This window comes from Gordionus sp. m RMFG-2023, chromosome 2 (assembly GCF_954871325.1).
Source record: "Gordionus sp. m RMFG-2023 chromosome 2, tfGorSpeb1-WG-v2, whole genome shotgun sequence".
In the NCBI taxonomy this organism is placed as follows: Eukaryota; Metazoa; Nematomorpha; class Gordioida; order Chordodea; family Parachordodidae; genus Gordionus; species Gordionus sp. m RMFG-2023.
The window spans coordinates 9,078,881-9,103,599 of NC_088776.1; the positions used below are offsets into that span (position 1 = coordinate 9,078,881).

The following is a 24,719-nucleotide window of genomic DNA, read 5'->3' on the forward strand; positions in this document are numbered from 1 at the left end:
TTAAATGACCCATATAGCACTTCAATTTAAATATTATTAATTATTTAAAATAAATAAAAAAAAATTTAAACACAGTTACACCGCTTACACTTTAACACTATGTGGGGACTGGCTTTCCGAGGCTAAACTAGAATTTCCGGCCACTATTTTAAGCTCTTATTACGACCGAGCTTTCTCCTTCATTTTAAATAAAGGTTCCTCAATGTCGGCCCGCGTATCGCACTCTATCGCTGTTTTCGCCGACGCTCAATATCAAAGGATAGGTAAATTTTGCGAATCCGATGCCTTCGAACGTAAACGGGGTCTCGCAAGGTAAAATATGTAAACATTATTATTTATTAGGGCTTTCTGATAATACACATTTTATCATAGTTATGGTAAAGGTTCCCTTTCGTCCTGGCTAGAAATGAATCGATCAATACATATAAGAAAGAAAGAAGTCAATGTGGTGACCTATACCCAAAATAATAATTAATCCTTATAAAAAAAATAATTTTAAATTGAAGTATTTAGCCATGAATTTATAAGCAAATATAATTGATCTACAAATTTCTAAATAGATAAGGAAGGAAGGAAGGAAGGAAGGAAAGAGAGAGAGAAAGAAAGAAAAAAAGTAAAATATTAGACTCTAATGTCTTACAACTTTTTAAATAATTTACATTTTAAACCGATATATTAATAATCAACAAAGCGAAGTTAATTTTTTTCCTATTTCTTTTTTTTTACTTTAAAAAAATTTTGTTTTAGAATTTACTTTATAATGTGGAATGCAAAAAAATAAATTACGACTACAAGCTTCATTAAATATTTGAAAACCTTTTTTTTTATGTTTTAAATATTACGAAATCGAGAAATATTTTCGTGGGAATAAGAGAGTGAGATAAATCTTATAATATATTTAAGTTTTTTTTAAAAAAAATTGTATCGGTCGATTACCATATATCTTCAAAAAAAAGCATTACCCTGCATTCATAGTTAGCGTGAATTCGCGTCGGCATGTACAAAATGGGCCATGACGAATACAAAAATACATCATATTTTGTATACTTCGCTATGAATTCGCGCCAAATGTCAATGCAGGGTTAGCGCAGCTTTGATCCTGGTCTTAAATTTGAACACCGAAACATGATTACTTATGATTCATTTATTCATTTAAATGGGTATCAATGCAAATCAGGTGGTGGCTCTCAATTTTGTTTATCAAATTTTATGAAATTTTCTTCTCATTTTTTAAAAAAAAAAATTCGAGTTTTATTTTATAATTTAAAATAAAAATTATATGGGGAAACCAAGATGGCGTGGCTACTATCTGATTTGTTTTAAGCGACGCTAATGCATTATTAATGAATGGCTCTTGATTTCTAAGTAAGTATTCAAAGGTTTTTTAATTTGGCTAACCTTATACATAAGTATTTGGCATTTTCTGAAACAAGTGTTCTAGCAATCAGTCTTCAGCACAACTGGTGATATAGATAGCCCTTATAGGAGAAGCTTATTATCACATAACTTAAGGCTCTTATCTTTTAAAGAACAATATCCAATATTATAATGTTAATTATTTTATATTTCATAACTATATTTTTTTATTAATTGATATTTAATTTGTTTTTAATTTTTATTCAAATAAAGAAACATAGTTTGTTTTACAGAAAATTTAACATTATAGTGTGCTAAGCATTAAGCATATAAATATATATATATTTGTATTATAACTAAAATAAATAACTGAAAATTCTGATCATCATTTAAATAAATAAATAAATAATATGGAACTACATGTATAATTATTCATTAAAGACTATAACTTAATAAAATAAATTATTTTACATATCTTATAAATAAATCAAACCTTTCTGCAAATTTAAAGATAAGATATATTTTTAAAATTTTAAAGCTTTGAGACTTTTTTTTGATTTTGATGAGGCGGGATAAGTGAATAATTCTGATTAAAACCCTTTTTAAAAAAATTTATACACATATTTTTATTATTTCATTACCTAATATCATAATAAAAAAATGGCAAAAAAAACCAATATGTCGGTATCGGATCGGTATTGGTGCCCTTTGAAATGAGTATCGGGCCAAACCGGTGAAAAATTGTGGATCGGTGCTGCCTTAATAAATATTATAATATGCAAAAAAATTAATTTGATAAATTATTATCCTTTGTTTGAAAATGAAAAAAAAATTGCTGGAAACATGCCTCAAAAACCACCTTGAAAAAAAGACATTCTCTCTGGAAATGGCCCTAGATATTTATTTCCTTTTTTTCTGATAGACACCTATCAGCCCAATTTTTTTTCTTCTCGTAAATCTAACTTATAGGACAGGGCAATGAATTAATTTTAATAAAAGAAGGGGAATAGGAGCGCAATTAAAACAAAACGTGATATTTTAATAGGGTATGCTTCCTTTTCGAAATTTACACATTTCCCTTAACTTCTTTGAATAATAATGCATTTTTATAAACATTTGTGGGGAAGCAAAAAATATGCCTAAAATATTTTAAATTCCGATTCATTTTTTAAGTATATGAATAATCTTGACAAAAAAAAATAACTCCAGAGATTATGCTTCACTTCAGGAGGTACACTGTAAATCCGGATTAGGTCCATCCAGGTTGTCAATCACTTTGAGAAAGCAAAACGAAGCTGATATGGAAGAGTTAAGGGGTCTCGAAACCCAAAGATCACTTTATCTAGATAAAGCCTTATCGTGTTACGCGGACTGCTTGGCTTTATCTGACGATGGTGAGGAAGACGATATATTTCGAGTAATCTCTCTCTGGTTTGCCAACAGTCAAAATCCTCAAGCTAATCGTATAATGAGCGAAAAATTATGGTTAATACCCGTCAAAAAATGGCTACCCTTGCGTTATCAGATCATAGCTCGTCTTTCCCTTAATAACGATAGCATTTCTTTTGACAACACTAGCTTCGTTTATTTGCTGGGAAAACTCGTGGAAAATATGGCGTTGGCGTTTCCCCAGCTCGTTATTTATCCACTACTAGCTTTGCAAAATTCCGATATCGATAAAGTATTGGATCCTAATTCTTCGGCGTTACGCAGTAGTGACGTTAACGCAAGCTCCTATTATAATGCGATTCGATCCAGCAATGAATTAACTAATCATCTTCAAAATAAGTCGCTGGCTGCTCACAACTTGATACTCAAACTTGTTAAGAAGGATTCTAAACTGCGTGATTTAATAGCCGATGTGCAAAAGCTTTGCGTAGCGCTCATAGAATTCGCGTATTACATAATTCCCGATTACAATAAAAAAGACGCTCTCACGAACGATAAAAAGGCTTTCGCTATCCCGTCCCATCTATATTTGCATCGTATCATCAAAAATAATTCGGCCGATTCAACCCTCAATAATATCGTGATTCCTATATGCTTGCCAGCCGATAACGATATTTCCACTCTTTCCTTTGATAATTTTCCTCGCATAATGAGCTTAGACTCTACTTTCCAACTAGCGGGAGGTGTAAATTTGCCCAAAATAATTACATGCCTCGGGTCTGACGGTATTAAGCGTAAGATACTGGTCAAAGGTCAAGATGATATGAGACAAGACGCCATAATGCAACAGGTCTTTGGCTTGGTAAACTCTCTTTTGACCCGAAGTTCTTCTGACAAAACTGGAGGTGCCCAAAATTTTAACAATCTCGATCTCGATTCGTTAGACGATTTTAAAGATCCGCAAAACTCGCTTCTAATGATAGACGACAAAATAGGCTCACGCAGCGGTTTCATGGACAAATACATGGACCGTCCGGAATATAGGAAAGCTAAATGCGACCACGAAAGTTCCTTCGACCCAATGAACGATGGCAATTTAAGTTTAGAAACCTACAGAGTCATTCCTATGTCCCAAAAAAGTGGTATAGTCGAATGGTGCGAGGATACCATTCCTTTAGGCGCCTACTTGGTCGGCAATCCGAGGGATGAGACGTCCGGGGCTCATCACCGCTATAGATCACATTTAAACGACTACAGCGCCCTGCAGTGCAGAAAAATTCTCACGGTATTAATATCATTATATTTTTAATATTTACATTTAGCCATAATATTTAGTTCAACTATTATTTTGATTTTGTTAAACGTAACATTGCAAGTCCTAGTGGTAATCATAATAAGTTTGTGTGTAAAGGTCAAGTAAACCTATACAAATATTATACTAATAATAATAATAATAATGTTAACGTTTTTATTGTCAACTCTTAAACTCGATTATTTTATTAAATCGAAATGTTTAGATTTCGCCTTGTGGGTTCAAAATTTAATCAATATCAGAAATCAATTATCTCTTTCATCTATTTCAATTTTAAACGCTCAAGCTGTGTCCTAGGTCGGCAAATAGACAAAAAAGCAAAAGAACATTATTTCTTAAAAAATGGAAAAAAACAACCAACAGAACAAAAAAATTAGAATAAATTACAAAAAATAGCAAAGGTCTACTTAAAATAAACCAAAAATAGGGGTCTTTGGTCATTTTTTGGCCTATACTAAAAAGCAATTAATCCAAATAAGCCTACCTAGCACACGGCCTCAAGAATATTTTAATATTTTTTCTTCTTAATATTAAAATAATGTTCTATCTGCAATTTAATAAAAAAAAATTATATTTCTTTTATTCGTTTTATTATATAACATATTCTATAGTGCCATGGAATAATATTTAGTTTTATTTTAAATCTTATTATTATGTCATATGAATTTTCAGAATATTTTTTCACTCAATAGAGTAATGTAGTTGTTTTGACAAATACGAGGGGGAAATATGCATATTTAAAATGTATTATATTTTATTTTATTTTTAAAAAATTTCTATAGAACGCCACCGATAAGTTATCCGCCTTTGAAACGATATGCGAAAACTTTCAACCCGTTTTAAGAAATTATTTTTACGAAAATTATTCTGATCCTTTGCTATGGTATCAAAACAGAAAAAATTATATAAATAGTGTCGCAACCGCGTCCATAGGTTTATAAATATATATTTATAAATTTTGACAATTGAATTATATATACCAGCTGGCTACGTATTGGGTCTCGGAGATCGTCACGTTCATAATATATTATTACGCAAGATTAACGGGAAAATTATACACATCGATTTAGGAGTCGCGTTTGAACAAGGGAAATTGCTGCCTACCCCCGAGTCAGTTCCCTTCAGGCTCACGAGGGATATTGTCGATGGTATGGGAATATTCGGGATAGAAGGAATTTTTAGAAAGTTTTTTATACATTTTACTTATTTTTGATTAGTTTTATAAATTAAATAAAAATAATTGATAATTATGGTTGAAGGTTTGACTCACCTTCCAAGCCGGATACGAGGATTTTTTTTTCAAAAATGGCGAGAATTCTAATTAAAACTATCTACTACGAAAAAAGAAGAGAAGTTTTTTTTAATAAATAAAAGAAACATATCAAATAGTATAATTTTAAAAAATTTGGACCGAGTCGTACTCAAAAATATTTTTGAAAAAATTATAACCCACCCACCTCCCCCACCCCCCACCTTGACCTAGAAAAATATTGACATGACCAGTTCTGTTAAATTTCTTTAAAAAAAATATTTTTTATTATCTTAATCAGTAAGAAAATCAGGTGTTGTTAAACGGCTCGGTTTTTAAAAGACGGCTAGCCCAATATTTTAGTCATATTACGCCAACCTGGAGATTTTTTTTTTGGACATTTATTAACGAAATCTCGAGGCTTGTGTAAGGATTATTTTGGCTAAATCTTGATTTAAAATTTGAGAAATTAAGCCGTTTAACAACCTTCCATTTACCCCCTCATATTTTGAATTTCCATTTGGAAATAATTGCAAAACAATATTTATATTCTAAATTTTTAAAAATCCAGGCCGGGGCCGTAAATTAAAGTATTTCGAATTTTGCAGGTCTCTGATAAATGGCAAAAGAATTAAAATCTATATTTGAAATTCCCGTTATAATTGCAAATTAATGATCTTATATATTTCCTTTATTTATCTAATATCTTCAGAGGTACCCTTTATCAGGCTGGGCCCAGGGGTATTGAACATATAACTAGAGACTATAATATTTAACAATCATAGAATAATTTATCGACAATATCTACTTCTAAAATTAGACAACCCCCATTTCACCCTATTAAACCCTATTAATAGGGTGAATTATTTATGGTGTCAAATCTTCTACCCTTGCAGTTTACATCATCCTATACAATCAAATTATTTTTAAAACTGGATATGAACCCTTACTTTAAAAAGATGATATATTTTTCATATTTTCTGCTTCCAAAATATACTAAATTTTTACAATCCACTAAAGATATTTTATTTTCAACTCTTTCTTATAAAATGTTACCAGAGCCGGTATGATTAGGGTTAGTTTACATTTATCCATTTCTTTATCAGTTTTTATATACCTTTTTTAATAAGCGTTCACCGTCTACATGAGCGGAAGGAGTAGGTGTAGTTTGCTTCCGATTTTTTCCAGGAGGGTAGGTGGTTAGGCATTTAATAGAATAATAGTGAGGGAGAGCGGAGGTATCAATTCAATTTTTAGATGAAATAGGGCAAAATATATTGCTGTAAAATATTTGATATTTTTACTTCAAATTTTTTAGAGTTTTTGACCAAGTTAAATACTCCTTCGGTCAATAGACTGGTCAATTGCCAAGTCAAATACTCTTTCGGTCATTCGACTGAATTTGACCTTTCAATTGACTGACTTTCCTACCCTGGTATGCATTTGATAAATATTTTTAAAAAATGTTTATTTATGAAAGGTTAATATTTTCTTAATGCAGAAATTGCGAAAGGGTTATGGGAATTTTAAGGCAGTGCCACGAATCCTTGCTAACTATAGTGGAAGTTTTGTTATACGACCCTCTGTACTCTTGGTCCCTTTCACCTTTGCAAATTTTGCAAAAACAGGCTAACAATCAATGCAATATAGATAAATGCACAATTGATAATGATAATACTCAAGAGACAATTAATTTGTCGAAAATTAAACTGCCCAATGAAAAAAAGACCTCTAAAAATAGTAATACAAAGCGATTGAGAACCACTAGGGACAATACAAAAATGTCAGACGCCTCATTATTGAAAAATCAATCGACAATATCAAAGATATGCTCGGGAGAGAAATCAACTCATATATATAAAGGTTTTTATTTTTACTCGTCTTAAAAATTGTTTATTATCTTTATCAGATGTTAACATACTTGCTGAACGAGTTATAATAAGGATGAAACAAAAATTACAAGGAATGGAAGAAGGTCATTTGATGAGCATTCAAGGCCAGGTTAACATAGATAAAATTTTATTTTTTATTTGCTAAAATTTTATTCAATCATTTTAGGTTTATCATTTAATCCGAGAAGCTATGGACCCACAGAATCTTTGCCGGTTATTTCCTGGGTGGCAATCTTATATTTAGCTCAAATCTTGCACAATCATATTATTTTTATCATTCGCAAATCTTTGTACGAATTGTATATAGTTAATGTATAAATTTAATCTATTAAAAAGAAATTTATAATCAAATAATCAGGTATCTTTCTATAATAAAAATGAATAGTAAAATTTATAATATATAAAATCAATCAATTGAAATAAATATTGTTTATCGAACCTAATGTTTTATACTATTGGTTAGCTCTATTGGGCTTTAATGTGACAGTCCTATGTTGCACATCTAAGGTCTGTTACATAAAAGTCGAATGGAGCTAATATTATTTTTTTTAAAAGAAGCTTTGAACAAGGTAATTAAAATGGTTAACCCCTTCGTATATTAAAATCATTTATTTAAAATTGCTAAACATTTTATTCCTTTTTATATGCAAAAATTATTTTATTTTATCATATGATTTTTATTTAATAACCAATCAAATTATTTTTAAATGACTTTTCATTCGCAATATCGATAAATCCTAAATCCAAATCGAAAATTAGTGAAAAATGAACAAAAACACTGCAATATTATTTATCACATTATATAATTTTTTTCATTGATAACATATACAGTCAGATTGTTTAAAAATGGGAGGCAAACAGAGTTCTCCTAGAGTTAGAAATAGTGATGGATATTATCATTATTCATCTGCCACATCTAGTATATTACCTCAGGATCAAAACACCTTAGATGATTCCTCCCAACTTAATAACAGACCCCGTGCCAGAAGCCTATTTTCTAATTTAAATGATACAAATTTTGATGATTTAAGTTTCCCCTCATCTTCAAATAATAATTTATCCTCCTTAACATCACCTTCATTTTTGAATAATTCTGATGATAATTCACCCATCAATTCATTACTTTCTACTAGATTTTTAGCCCTAACACAATCCTTGCCCTCTTCGTTTTTCACATTTGAAGGTAAATATATAATGTATTTGAATACCAACTTAATATTGAAAGATTGGCAATTTTTATTTTAATAAAATTTATTATGTTTTAAATTGAAAATTAAATTTTATTTAAATCATACATTATAATAAGTTTTTTTTAATAAAAGATTATAAGGTAAGATTATTTTTATAATAAGATCACATAAATTCCCATTTAAAGATATATTCTAAATAAACAACATTGGCACATTAAATTGAGAAAAAAAATGCAGAAATGAATTAGATGACAGTTTTTTTTTAATGAAATGACTTAAAAAAATAGATGCTCAATCCTTTTCAGTTGTGACAACATATAGATAAGGACTAACTAAACCAATCTTATTGAATAAACAACAACTTGTAAATATTAAATCATATCTGCCTGTTATACCTTCAAGCTAAATCATTCTTTTTTCAAAAAATTGGGTTTAGCAGTCTTTATCTATATGTCCAAATTGAAAACTTGTAGTTAGAGTCATTTAATTTTTTAAGTCATACCAATGAAAAATTTTGTTCTTATCCATCTCATTTCTGCATTTTTTGTGACTATTGGTTATTTGTAATATATCTTTAAAAATGGAAATATATATGTAGGTTGTTCTTCATAAATAATCTTATAGTCTTTTTTTAAACTATAATGTATGGCTATTAATTTATACTCAATTGACATACAATTAAAGTCATGCAGGGCTGGACTGGCTATAACATCAACAATAAAATATACATCTGGACTGGCCCATAGGGGCCACAAAAAAACCGCCTAGATCTAAAAAATTTTACTATTAGGCCATCTAAAAAAATCGATTTTGCAGGTATTAATAGTAATGGGGTTTATACATATGTTAACATTGAGGCTAGAGTAGTTGATTGAATTATAAACTACTAAGGCACGAGATTTGGCAATAAATCTTTCTGCCATCTATGTACAAAATATCGAGGCTTACATAATATAATTTTAGGCTAAAATCTTACTCGGGTTGTTTTTAAAATTGAGAGGCTATATTTTTACATAAATACTCAGATTAAATTATAATGGCAAATCAATGTCTGTCTTAGAGGTGCCTGCCCACATGGATAAATAGGTTAAGAAATTAAGCAGATATGGCTGAGTAAAAATTATTTTTAAAACAATGGATGGCTAGAATTTTAAAATTCTTTGTGTGCAGAATTAGCAGGAGGGGCCTATTATTTTTAAAAAATTGATTTATATTCAAATAAATAAAAGGCAAACAACCAATTATTTTTGACCATAGTGGGGGGGGGGGGGTAGGCTAAATATTTTTAAATAAATGGGTTAGTGATTTTTTTTTCAAAACAATGCATACACCTCAGGTCTTTGATATAAAAAAATTATTACTACCAATTTTCAATATGATAGTCTAAATTTTCTTTTAAACATCATGTGGGGTTGTAATATTGATTTTTGAATTTTAAAATGGTAAACTTGTTCATACGAAAGACATCTATTTTTTTGATACACAAAAAATCGTAATTAAAATCCACTTTTCCCATACAACCACGTGACATTATTTTATAAAAAAATGACTAGTTATTCTAACTTGATCCCCAGCTTTTCAGATTTATATGCCTCTAAATAACTATATTTTAAAAGGTTTTTTTCCCCATTAAATTTGATTTTTGATTGAGAGGAAAATAACACTTTTAAAAATTTAACTATATATAAATTTTACCCTCATTAAGATCTTAACCTTTTAGCCCATATCTATGATTGATATCTTCTCATTAGGAAACCCTATTTATCTAAATCAAAATGTACAAGAATTTTTAATGGTTTCGAAATCAACCAATTAAAACATTTTATACCCAGTTATTTTACAAAATTATTGTGCTTTCTTATATAACACGTTTTTTCCTAACTTTTCCTTGGGAAAATAGCTAATTTTACAACCTGTTTTAAATTTATTCCCCATTACACTACCTGCTCTATCTCACTCATTATCTACGTGAGCTTGCCATTTATTTTACCTTTATCTTACAATATTCGATAATAATTATCGTGAAAACAATTATACGCGAGTACGAAACTATTTCAATGTTAAGATTAACGCGTTAAATTTTTTAATTTAATATATATTAAATAAATGATTAATTAATCAGCCAAAATAATGTCATAAAAAAAGTATTTTGAAGGCTAGGATTATTTAATGAATTAAAAAACATATTTTTAACTTTTTAAAAAAAAAATCAGTTGTGTATTTATATATTTTTAATTTTTAGTAATTATAGGAGCCCCATAAAAGTTTCATTCACGTAATCGGATGATTACTTGCTAAAATTCACTTTTTTCTTAATTTTGTGATTATATTTTACATTATTAGGTTATCTCCAAAAATTTACGATTTCTTTAAAATTTAAAAAAAAATATTTTGGACAATAGCCTTAGATTTTGACACAAATGTAAATTCTATTCTTAACGAATTGACTATTTATAATTATACCAATCGAATAAGAATAGTATATTTTACTATTAATATTCGTTTTTGAATAGACCTACTACTTTACATACTCAATAATTTTATTCTTTTATTGATTTAAACAAGTATTGAAAAATCTGACTCAAAACTAAGACAGAAATTCAGCTGATACCATATTGATATCGGTAAGTATGCGTATCGGCCAAAAGTTGGAAACGATGCGTCTCTGATGATGAAATTAATAAATGAATGATAAACTAGATCATCTAACATATTTTTCCAATTTTTTATTTCTTATCAGTTCTCCCATTTATTATTGTAATTTTTCTTTAAAGGAGCCCAAAAATTTAATAGTGTTATGATAAATATAAATTTTATGTAAGTGATTTAAACCTTAAATAAACCAGGATTTTTCTCTTGGTTTTTAATTACATATTCTATTTTATAAGAGAGCTAAGGGAAAAATTAGGTAAAACCGAGAACTTTGAAAAAATATCGGAAAAATTTGAGGGATTCTTTTAAAAGTAAGACTGACCTCTTTGTTGAAAAGTTACCATGGTCTAATATGTATGATATGGGATAGTAAATATATAATTAACTCTAAAGTTTCAGCCCTATTTCGTATTGTAAACTTTTTTTAAATATTGGTTTGCCTTTATTATCTATAAATTTGATCAATCCTTGGCAACGCCTTATATTTTCAATGTAAAAACCCACAGTTGTTTGGGGTAGAGAAAGAGGGGAACATTTGTCCCTCTCAATTTATTTTTTTTCAAAAGATATTGGCCAAGATTTTCTAGATAATTATTTAATTATATCGGTATTCTAATATTTTTAAAAATAAATGGTAAAGATTTTGCTACCCCAGAAGCAAAATCCTAGATATATCACTGAAAATTGTAAAACTATCATAAAAATTTGAAAAATATAAATATTTTTACCTAAATTAAAGATATGTTAAGACCCACGTGACCTTTAATAAATATGCTCGTGTATTCAGTCTGGAGTTATGTAATTTAAAGGATCCAGGCTTTAAGATAAAAAAAAATATGGGCTGTCGAGTTAAAAATAATATTTTTGAAAATCCGGAGTGAACTTGAAATTTTTGAATCTGAACTGGGGTCGGTTGCCCTCTAATAAATATTTTTAACTATTTATAATTTATTAATATCTATAAATTTCAAAAAAAAAAGTGTATCCTTTCATTCACATTGGTACAGCAAATGCACCTCCAATTTTTTTTTGTCATAATGGCACTCTGGGGTAGTGCCACTTCTCTAATTGATATTTTCTAAAAGCGCACTAACTTTTAAACCAAGACGGCATATGGCAGTAAGAAAATAATATATTTTACAATTATAATTGTAACAAGATATTGCGCCAAAACACGTGATTTTTTTCAATTAAAAAATATCAAGATTTTGAAATATTTTATTAAAATAAATTATAATTTTTTGTAAGGTATTCTTTCTTTTTATCTTTTATATTAAATTCTAGCCATTACCAGAGGCTGTCCGGGTAAAAAAGAATATAAATGTAACATACATCAAAGATGTTTTCCAGAATGGCCTATCATGCATGATTGATCATTTACAAAAACTGTTTAGAATCTACTCGATGCACATAAAATTAGAGGAAAAAAAATAAAGATAAAAAATAATAAAAGTTAGAGAAAGATAAGCCTTTTTTAAAGCCCTTTCGTTCTTAAAACTTATGATCATTTTGAAACAACTGTGTAACATTTTTTTAATTAGATAAGATTATATATATTTCAGCTATTTAGTTTCAATATGTTATATATTTATGGAGAGGCACACGATAGTAATCATTTTAATTTTATGAAAGATTTCTGCCAAAATTAAAGTTCCTGATATTTGCCATATTTAAATTTCCACTTTAAAAAAACAAATTGTAGGTCAAATATCAAAATCAATTTTCCCGAAATGGCTAAATATGATAGATATATATTCAAGCAAAAGTATTTTGATTTGTAGTTGGTGACAAAATATTTGACAATTAACATGCCAAATAGCATTTTAATTTTTTTCACCACCATAATCCAATTTAAAAGATTTTAAAAATGCTATCTTAAATCATAGCGTTGAACGTTATTGATTTTTTTAAAATCTGTTTTATTAAAATATTAGATAGTGTCGTAATTTTAACTTTATATATAAAAAAATATTGTTTCCAAGTAGCTATGGCTCAGTTGCTATAGACGTTGATAGAAGAATCGCTTTATAACCGTCGAGCTGGGTTTAAAATCCAGCAAGGACCAGGTCTTTTTTGAAGCCAACTAGGCGGTCCCAGGCTACGGGGTATGATACACTGAATATCTAAAGCAACCGCATGATTCTATTAATAATATATTAGAAAAAAAGTGGGCATTATTTTATTTTAATAAAATTTTCTCGTTTCTTAAATCAGCATTAAGAAGATTTTTGTTTAGATTTGAACACACAAGTCATGATTTTTATTCTCAGCATAATTTAATGTTGAAATATCTCAGAGCCTACATGCCATCATCTGTACAAACGAGATCAAAATTGTTTTTTCAAACACTAAATCGATACCTTTATAAATGTTGGGGTGAGGCAAAATGGGAAATGTTTATCTTTCATTTATCTAAGTGCTAATATTAAATTGCTTTTTTATTATATAAAATTGTAATTAGTGTTGTTAAAAGACTAGATATAAGCCAATATTAAATTAATATTTTAGTCAATATAATATTGCGCAACCCGAAATTTTGTCAATTGATATCCATGCCCTCTGAGAAAAATTTCCAGGCTTGTGTAATATCTTGGGTAAAATAATAGGTTAGTCGTTTTAAAAATCCAGTCTAAAACACCAATTATAATGGATGCATCTATTTTATATCATGTATAATTCCCAATACATGATACTAGCACTAGAGAGAATTTGAAATTAATGTATTTTTGTCACGCGGAAAATAGTAATTAATTAATTTATATTTTTTAAAAAAATGGCTTATTAATTGGGTGTTTTGTTGTATACACAAAAAAATTATGATTTTTTTCTTCTTAAACTGCGTGAATCAATTATTACTCGTGAAAAAAAGAATAAAATTGAATTATTAAATAACTCTTTGTAGAATATTAGTTACCTTGAATTTATTTATTTTAAAAAAAATTATGTAATTAATCTTAAAATTGATCTGTCACCCGAATTTTTTTTATAAGATAATTTTACTAACCTAAGAATGCGAGGGAATTTGTTTTATTTAATCATATCACAAGTTTCATTGGACTCATTTATCATGGGTATTGTCCTTAATTTTGGGGATCTTATAAGTAGGCAACAAAATAAGCAGTTATATTTAGATCCATTTTTTCTTATTTCAAGCATATTTATAATTTTCTTCTAATGGGGAAAATAATGGGTATTGGCATGGTTGAATAATATATTGTTCTAAAATATATTCAAAAACTAAATTTTTAATCCAAAATTGTTCTTCTTACTTATTCATCTTGGACCAACGATAGATGCTTTAAAGGCTCTTTGGAAAATGTATACATTTTATTGAAGACGCCTACCTCGTTAAACTAATTTTATTTAAAGTAGATAATGTGGCATCTTGATTTCTGTAGCTGAAAAATACTGCACTTGGTATATGTTAATTTTTTTTAAAATGAAAATAATTTTTTTAATAATGTATACATCTAAATTAGATAACTACTCGTTCGAGATATAATTTAGAGTATTTGACCCATAAAATATACTTACGATCAATTGACCTTATTCAGTCACTTGACGACTTGTCAACGCTCATTTAAGCTTGCCCACATTTTCAGTTTCCTTTTTAGAAAATAAAATATACAGCAAAAAATTTATAAAAATATAAACCGGTACGTAATTAAATGTTAGAAAATTCTGATTGATTTTTGCAGATCTGTGTATTATATTAATCAATGGTTGCTACTTATTATTGCTAATGTCCAAAATCTTTTTTTGTAAATATTAAAATTTTAATGAAATCATATGTTAAGATGATTTTCTAAAATTATGTTTTGGACATGTTTTTATATTTAAAAAATAGCTCATTTAGTTATTTTTATTAAAGTTTCGAAAATTTGAGAATTTAAATTTTTGATATTTTGGACACAACCTAATATAGCGATCAAATTAATATTATTATTTTTTGTTTTATCAAATATTATTTTTCCCAATACTCAAACTTGCTTAATATATATTACAGGATAATAATCTAAAAGAAAATATAACCTGTTTGCGTCATACTCATAATATTAATGACAATATTTGTGCTATTTTGGGTTTTTGAAATCTTTCATTTTTTTTTTGAAAAAAACATGTTTTGAAAATTAGATCAAAAATTGTTTTTTACGCTCTCAATATAATTAATATTTTATAACCCTTGATTAAATTTCGCGGATAATGTACATAGGGACTTTTTTTTATAGGAAGGTGTAATTAAAATAAAAGCACGATTCATTATGACCCATTTAAATATACTTGCTATATTAAAATAAATAATGACTAACAAATTTAGATAGAAATAGATCATAGATAAAGTTAATATTAATTATCAATAAAACTCGGCAGCCAAAAAGTTTAAGTTTGAAAACATTTTGAGTCAATTTTAAAATGTGGGAATTTATAATATAAGGACTTCCTACACGTTTATGAGCAAGTCACACCTACTTGCACGCATAAGAGGCTAACTACTATTTAAACGTATTGGATGTTGGGTTCAAGGGAGGAGGACAAAGATCACAGCCTATACATAAGAATTACAATACATTTTAATAGCTTTAAGTGGGGGGGGGGGGGGGTATGAGACTTTAAGTTAAATTGTTATAAAATATAAATTCAGCTCGATGATTATAAAAAAAATCGAAAACTTTTCTTCCTTTGGATATTTGTACGATTAATGGAAAACATGGTTTGAGGAATTCATTGGGGATTGTTGAAATATCAAGAGAAGAAAAAAATCTAGAGTGGTTTTTTATTTATTGTTATTTAATTTGATGAGCTCGTTTACATCTTTTTATAGCCTTATACAACCATCTAACGTTTTATTTGCTGTATTGTTTTCTTTTTAAACGAAAAATCTTGGTTATTTATTTTATTTATCATTTTATAATTAATTTATGAAAAATTAAAATAAATAGGAAACCATGTTTTAACAGTCTTTTGTTTTTTTTTTAAAAATCGGTTTATAAATTTATAGCCTAATGTAGTAATGCAAAATCGCTCATTTCAGTATCTATGACAAGTCGCCTTCGATATACATAGCGAGGTGATTTTTTTACCCCAAGAGAGGGGCCATAGTGTTTATACTTATATAGAGAGGGTTAGCAATATATCGTCGGTTATCTACTCTTTTTTCTTTTTCTATAAACCAATCCTTCAGTACTGTATTCTTCCATATTACAATAAAAATGGTAAAATATAACTAGAATAATCATTACTTGCATTCTTATGGTCTGGCCTCCTATCTACTTAAATGCAAGATATATTTATTTTTATAAATTTCTCTCCTGAAAAAATATTTTAAAAAATGGATATAGAACAATATAATACTCAGCCGACGATATGGTTTGTTTCTTCATTTTAAAATTTTTCATAAAACTGGCCAGGTGAGATATCCGGCATCGAGTTCCCGCACTTCCTCATTGAAAACATCGAAATTAAATAAATTTATCCGAAAATATACCTCCTTGAAAAATAACATTTTATTTTTACAATTGCTATCTGTAATATCGATTTAATTGCTCAAGATTATAATCTATGGCTAATAATAAGAAAATTAATTAAAACAATCAATGTATGTAAGAAGAATTATTATTCTCGTATTGATTGTAACCACAATAAAATTTATTTTAATCTTTTGTTAAATCTTTGCCTATTAAAATTTACGCGTCCAAATCAATTGTTATAACATGTTATATCTAATTTTTTTTTAAAAGCAAATTTCCTGTAAAAAAAATTATAAAATTTTTCAAGGGAAATTTCCCCATAATTCTTATATATTAATTTTCTATTAAAAATGATAACAATACAAGAATCAAATAGCTATGTAGTGTTTTTACTATTTTTTTCACGCGTTAATTTATATCGACATTTTTTTTGCCTCTTAAATTTTATCAAAATTCAGAAACACTACAGTATATCGACTTAAAAATAGAATTATTTGGTTGAAGAAGAAATTTTGTTGCCCTGCCTTCTATTTATTTAAAGCAAATAATATTGGTAATATTTAACGATTGCCAATTTAGTTATAAAATAGTTCAATTAAAATATTGGCTAATTTAGCAGAATCCCGCATAAAAGGAAGTTGTTGGAAGGAACAGATATTTTAATATATCGGCAAAATGTTTCATTAATACTGAACTATCATAAAAATGACGACTAATGTCAATAATTTCAAAATTTTCATCATATGAGAAATTGTTTATATAATATTACCCATGCTTTAATAATTGCAATATCTATCATTTCAAATAAAATGGGGGCATGATGAATATGAACAATAATTAACAAACAATTTCAAAAATCCCAGGTTATCGTAAACACTACGAAAAATGAATTTTTTTAAAAAACTCAAATTTCTTATAAAATATAAACTTAAAGGATTTTTTTGACATTAATTTATTCTTATTTTCGCGTATCTAAAAAATGGAAGAAATGATAGGATTGAGTTTAAATGGTCGAACTATAAGCGCCCAAAATTTTGAGCATGCTCAAAGAAGATTTTTGAGCAAAATAAAAAATGTAAAATCTTCTATGAATTTTCCCTTTGATATTTTTTTAAACTTTATTTTACTCAAAAATCTTCTTTGAGCATGCTCATTTTTTTTTATAAAAACATCTTCACATTTTTTGATATTCAAAAGAGCAAGATCTTTGAAAACTTTTAAATTTTGAGCAAATGTTAAACCCTGTTAAAAACTCGAAATGGTTTTAAAATAAAAAAAGATAATCACTTGGTTAGTAATAGTACGACCCCTGCATGCGTTAATAAAATAATAAATACTTTCTTTAAATTCTATATACCTAGTTTCACATCCCCTCAATTATGTCCATTGATATCGTAATGTATTTAATATTATGATGTTTTAGTATTGATGAATGTAAAATATAAATTTTAAATAAATAAATACTGTTTATTGTCTTCATATCCTATATAACATATATGTATTATTCCTACAAGATTTCTTCAAAATTCCCCAAGTTTATTATAAACTTCTATCAACTTTATTTAATTAGCTTTCTTTTTTTAAAACACTTATTTTTTTTGTGTTTGAGATGACCATTATTGTTAATGACATTGGCCAGAGTCACTTCTTCAGTATGCCATTTATTTTCGTCAATCCTACATATCATAAACCTTTGCCCTACCTTAAAATACGTTTTGTTTATTATGCCTTCTCTTGTTAATTTGGGCCACTGGTTTTTATTTATTTGTTTTTCCGCTTCGGCCCTCATAAATATTGATATCGACAACATATTAGACTTGGCCCCTATTTATATATAATATAATAGCATTTATATAATCAATTCTTTTTTATTTTACTAATCTTGATTAAGGATTCTTTATAGTTAGAAAGTTCTATACATTGAAACCCACCATTGAATATGGTAAACGGAAAATAATTCCCCGGAAAAAAAAATCCCCAATAATAATTTTTACAAAATAATTCCTCGGAACTGATTTTCTCAAAATTTTTAAATTTATAAGATTTTATTTCGTGGATATATTTATAGGGAAATTTTTCTCCTATTTTATTAATTTTGTAATTTTTAATAATTGAATATGCATATTTTTAAAAAATGAATCGTCTCTCTAGGTTATTATTAAATGTCATCTTTTCTTTTTAAAACAAAACAAATTATTTGAATCATTTTTTTTAAGATTTAAAATGTCCCATTTGCACTCGAAAACTCCCGTCCGACGACATCGAATATCATCTCATCCTATGCCTAACCAAACCTCGAATCAATTACAACGGTATATTTATTTTTATCTCTTCGCTTTTTTAAAATAAGATTGAATTTGAACAAAAAATGAATATCAAAATTCTGATACATACACTTAAAAAGTTGGAATTAATTAAAATGGGTTTTTCTGTATGCTATTTATCAGAGTTGTTAAAAGATACTTTTTAAATGGATCTAGATACAGATACAACGTTTAAAATAATATCTAGATACAGATTATTTGATCAAAAATCTATCTAGATACAGATACCTTATTTTTATATCTAGATACAGGATCTAGATCCTTTAACAACTCTGCTAATATACATCATATCGTCAATCACTCAGAAATTCTATAATTTTATATAATATAAGATACTTTTAAATAAATATTTCTAAAAATGGATAAATAACAGCGTTCTTATCAGTCCATAACCCCTCATTCACAGAGTGAATTCGCGGCGAAGTATACCAAATGCACCCACAGTATGATGATTTTATATATTTCGCCGCGAATTTGCGCTAACTGTGAATGCAGGGCAACACTTATCTATGTATATCCTTATAGTCGCTTAACTCAAGGAATGTTCAACTAAAGGAAATTTATTAATTGGATGAAATTTATTTAAAATTAAACAAGTATCTGAAGTAAGGAATAATAGGAATAAACACACGTTCACTCCCGCCCTTTAAATGTTTGAGAGATATGGGTTAGGAGACTGATTTTTAATAAAATTTAGTCCCTTTTATTATTATAAATGAACGAATTAAAAATTTAAATAAAGCCACCTAGGTAACAGCAATTTCCTTGAGTGAGCCCATAATCTATTTTAAGATATCATAGTAACATTTTTAATAATTTAATTATTATACTTGGCGCCGAATTTATTTATTTTTTTAAAAAAATCCTGTTGATGCGGTATTGTTTCTATTATATTTTATACTTATCTCTTATAAAGATGTAATTAGAAGTAAAAATAATTTCTCCAAAAAACATAAATAAAATTCCCCCCCCCCAGGTGAAACTCTCAAAGATGACAAAGGCGAATGTACCATATGCTTGGAAGATATGTCCATAGGGCACGATATCGCTCGATTACCTTGCCTATGCATTTATCACAAAGAGTATACCATTATTTAATATAAATATAACACATGAGGTAGGCGCGGGCGCTCGAACCGGTCCTTGGAATTTTCTATCTGGGTTTTTATTCCGACCCGTCATTACTTTTACGCGACCTGTTAAAGATATTTTGTGCAAGTTGCCCCACCCATAATAATTTTTTATAAAGGAAAACGAAATAAATTTGCCTAATTATCAGCTTTAAAAACACTTTCAAAACTTCAGCCACACCCTAGCATATTTTGCACAATTCGTCTGGCCCATCTCAAAAAAAAAATTGCCCCATCCTTACGGGCCGTGCTGCCCCAATCCCTATAAGGTAGGTTTATCTGAAATAAGGACTAATCAAGAATCATCTCATGGTGATTCGGAATCTTTCCATTTTAATCCATTTACCGGGCGATTTTTAATATTAAAAAATTTGTATCGGAAATGAATTTTATAAATTTCAGAAAATTTTTGCCTTGAACTTTAAGAGCAAATCTTAATTTAATTTTTTTGTTTTTAAATTATCGATTTTTCATATAAATTTGAAAAAAATATATATATATGGCGAAATTTTCTGAAATGAATGGGATAGATTACTCCATACTTGACGAGCAAAAACAATTTTCGAGCTGGGCCAGATAGTTCATACTAAATATTTTTGTGGGTCGTATCCGAATTTTGTCAAAAATTTAAAGCTTGCTTTTATATCTTTTACCTTCATAATAAAAATTTACGGGCTGGGCTGTAAAACTTTTTAGAAATTTATCCAGACTTCTCTATAAATGCTTGAATTAAGAGAGAAAGGGTTTAAAATTGAGAGATTCTTAATCATTACGTGAGAATTCTGGATTAGTTTTTCATCCAAATTGTGGACATTATTTACTCCTTTAGACACGAGATTCATATCATTTTTTTTAGAGCTGTGCCGATAATAAAATGAGATGATTTAAATATGCCTATCTTGGAATTGCCACAAGATAAGCATTAAATTTTTAATGCATTTTAAAATAATTTATCAAACAAAAATATGTTAAGGAAAAGTTCGGCAAATTAAATGAGCCATGTTGTGGATCGTTTTTTTTTGCCGATCCGATCCAGAAAAAATTTTTGATATGTCAATTCTGACGCCTCCTTATAATAATTATGTTTTATAATAAGTTTTAATACTATACCGATATTCCAATATGTTTATACTTTATACATAGAAAATTAGCTGCTAATCTTGTGCCAATTCTAATATAAACACATTTATAAACAAGTCATTTTGATATCTGCACACTCCTATAAATCAGTCCTTATTTAAATACAAATATAGCCATTCTCGCAGCGTTAAAAAAAGCAGCATTTTACATTTAAAGGACACGCATTAGATTTGTATTCTCATCTTAAATTAATTATCATTATTTAGGCGGTTTCAAATTAATTATTTACTTTTCTTACCCCGTTTTATTATTTTAATTTTGCAGATGCATAGATAAATGGTTTACCAAGAGTCGTTCTTGTCCAGAACACCCCGTGGATTGATTAAACAGTATTTTAAGGAAAAATAGATTTGTTCATTATAATTGCATTTTTCATTTTTTTTTCGCAAACACAAAAAAAAATTATATAGGATTTTTTAAAAAATATTATATTTGCAATTTAAAAAGATGATATTTCGTTTTAATTTCACTATTAGTTTAACGATTAAAAAATCTATAATATATATTTAAATTTATATAAAATATTTGCAAAAAAAAATATCCCTTGCTCATTTGTATACTACTATATTTTTCATATTACTATTTCTTCTTTTTTTTGATTTATCATAAAATAGAAGATTTTGACGCGAAAAGCGATATTTTTAATAAGAAAAAAAACCCCTATTTCAACATTTACCTTATACTTATATTTTTTTTACACACTTCTCACTCCCATATATAAGATATACCACTACTAACCAGAAATTTGTAAATTATGTATGTCTATGCCCCATAGTTCATTTAATTTTTGTATAAGTTGTTTGTTTGGGCAATATATTTTAGCACATTCTTGTTTACGAAATGTAAATTGAGCTTTGGGCGAAGCCTAATCTGTTTACTCCGAAACTCTTGCAGGATAACGTTAAAGAATGTCAAAACTATAAATCAGTCTGCCTTACATATTTAGTAAGCCCCCTTCCACCCGCCCCACTTAAAAATAAATAATGACACTACCCTGAGGTGAAATGTATCGAAGCAAAATTTCCGAATTATTTTTTTTAAAGCTTTTTATTTCAACAAATGAAATAAACATCCCCTTCCCCTCCCATAATATCGATATTGAATATGCAAAAATTTGATACTAAATTATTTTTCAATTCCTCGTGTCAATTATATATTTATTTTTTTTAATTTATTTAAAAAACAAATTATTTTGTATATAATAATTTTTTGCGGGTTTTCTTTATTCATTAAAAGAATGGATGTTTTGCCCATAAACCTTTTAAGAAATAAAAAGAAACTTTTTAAGGGTCCATATTAAATTTTAATCATTCATTGAGTTTTCATTATCCTATTTTATTGGCACATTCTGATTAATGTTTGTGAAAACCTGCCAATTATATATCGGATTAGTCTTAAAAATCACTATATTATATTGATTGTTAAAAGGGAAAGGATTATTTTTAATTTCGAGTATCTTCAAAAAAAAAATTTCTCTGTGATATATAATCTTATTATTTTATTGTATTTCATTATTGATATCTAACAGCTAGAATGGAGTGATCATTATAGTCGATGTTTTTGTCATTATTTGTTTTTTTATCATTTATATAGATAAAATACTTTACATTTTATGTTAATAAATATTATCAATTTTTTTTAAACAAAACTAATATATTCCAATAACGAATAAAAAACATAATTATAGTGTCGAAATCACCTTAAAAATTGAATTTATCGTGCTAATTTAATACAGGGAAAGTTCAAAACAAACTATATAATACGATTATATTATCAAAAATATATGGCTTTTATAACTGCCTATTTGGGATTCTCATTAATATTTAATGAACTAAAGTAAATTATTAGAGAAAAACAGTTATATATATAATATATACTCTGCGCATAAAAGATAAATAATTTATACTAGGTTATTACATTTTAATTAAAATATACATTATCAGTAAAGTGTATAGTATACTTTGTTTACTTAACCAATTTCCTAGATTTTTTTTTGTAGAAAATTGTATAATAAGTAATTTTTATTTTACCTGAAAACCTCTTTATTATTATAAATTCAAAAAGAATTGTTTGCCTATTATATTAAAACTAGCAGATAGTTCATAGGGAATAACGGGTGAATCAGAAATTTGTCTTTTAAATTAGGTATGAATCAAAAATTTACCTTTATTTTGATGAGTTATTATTGCCATGCAGAAACAAAATTAAATTTTTTTATATCATAAATTACAGCGAATGTATAAAAACGTAGTTAAAGATTTATTATTAGGCACACATCATATTGGAATATGGAATTCGTTGAGATTCTGAATGTGCGCGATTTTAAAATTTGGAAATCCTGATTTGACCATAAATATATTACAAAATGTATAGTGTACCTACACTGAATTTTAGATAATTTTGCAATTTTAAAAATATTCTTAATTTATATCAATCTTTCATATAAAATTTTAAGGGGTTATGTGATATTTATAGGGTAGCTATTCTACACATGTTGGAATATGTTTCCAGTATAATCAGATTTTAAAAATCTTTCTCAACAAATAATATAAAATTGAGAGATCCCCATGAAGTCCATATTCCAGGACACATAAAGAAAATCTTTTGAGATATTACAAATAGTATATTTATAAATACATTGCAATTATTTGTTCATATTGAAGATTTCCTAATTATATACTTCTTAAAACATTTATCAAAATAATGGGAAATTTTGGAATCACTTTATCAAAATAAAGCTAAATTTCTGATTCATACTTCATTAAACTAAAATTTCGGAAGTACTCATCATCAAATAAAGGATAATTATCATATTCACTCGTCACTCTTGACTATCTGCTAGTAAATAGTATAATCATTTATACATAATATAGTATATCCCCTATTTTGCTGGAAATATAAAGAGTGGGGCACAAACTAAAGATCGGGAAATAAATATATGTAAATGTGGTTGTTATTTAAAGTTCAGAGATTCAACCCTATATATAGTAGTAAGTTCAAGAGTTGATACGAGGTCTGGAAGAAACAATATGTAAGAATTAAAGTATAGGTTAGAGTTAGAGGGTATTTAACTAAAAATATATAACTACAATGATATTGGGGCGATAACCCAGAAAATACCTACAGTATAAAAATCAAAGGTAAATATAGTTGCTGATTAAAACACTGAAGTGGGAACAAACACTATAAATGATAAACTAGAGTAAAAATCATATCATACTTAAAATAAACATACCTTAATACAGGTTGCCCCTATAAAATTATTTTTTCTAATTTTTCTCAGTAAAATTTATTATTAATTAAATTTGAGATAAGTGTTATATTTGAAAACTTATCGTTATTTGAATATCATATTTATTATATTAAGTTCTAAGTTTTATTATTGTACATATTCCTTATAATTTGAATAGTTTTTTAATCATATTTCTTAAATAATATCTTAACATTGTTAGTTTTTATAATTTGAATATACTTTTTTATCACTTTGTATAAGAAATAAACTTATTAAGTTTTGGCTATAAAAGAAAACCAGTATTTAAAATAAAGTCATTGTTTTACTTCTAATTCAAATTCTATTATTTCTAAATCTTAACATGACGAATTGACGCTGCGAGTTA

At 27.5% G+C, this 24,719-nt stretch overlaps 1 protein-coding gene across 1 annotated transcript; it reads left to right on the plus strand.

Moving 5' to 3' along the window:
• The first annotated feature begins 7,923 nt into the window (after nt 1-7,923).
• Nucleotides 7,924-22,647, plus strand: LOC135923538 (E3 ubiquitin-protein ligase znrf2-like). The gene is made up of 4 exons (XM_065458340.1): nt 7,924-8,381; nt 18,725-18,820; nt 19,809-19,914; nt 21,367-22,647. Exons 1-4 carry the CDS (start codon nt 8,045-8,047, stop codon nt 21,422-21,424), a joined length of 597 nt encoding a protein of 198 aa, XP_065314412.1. The 5' UTR covers nt 7,924-8,044; the 3' UTR covers nt 21,425-22,647.
• The last annotated feature ends 2,072 nt before the right edge of the window (nt 22,648-24,719 follow it).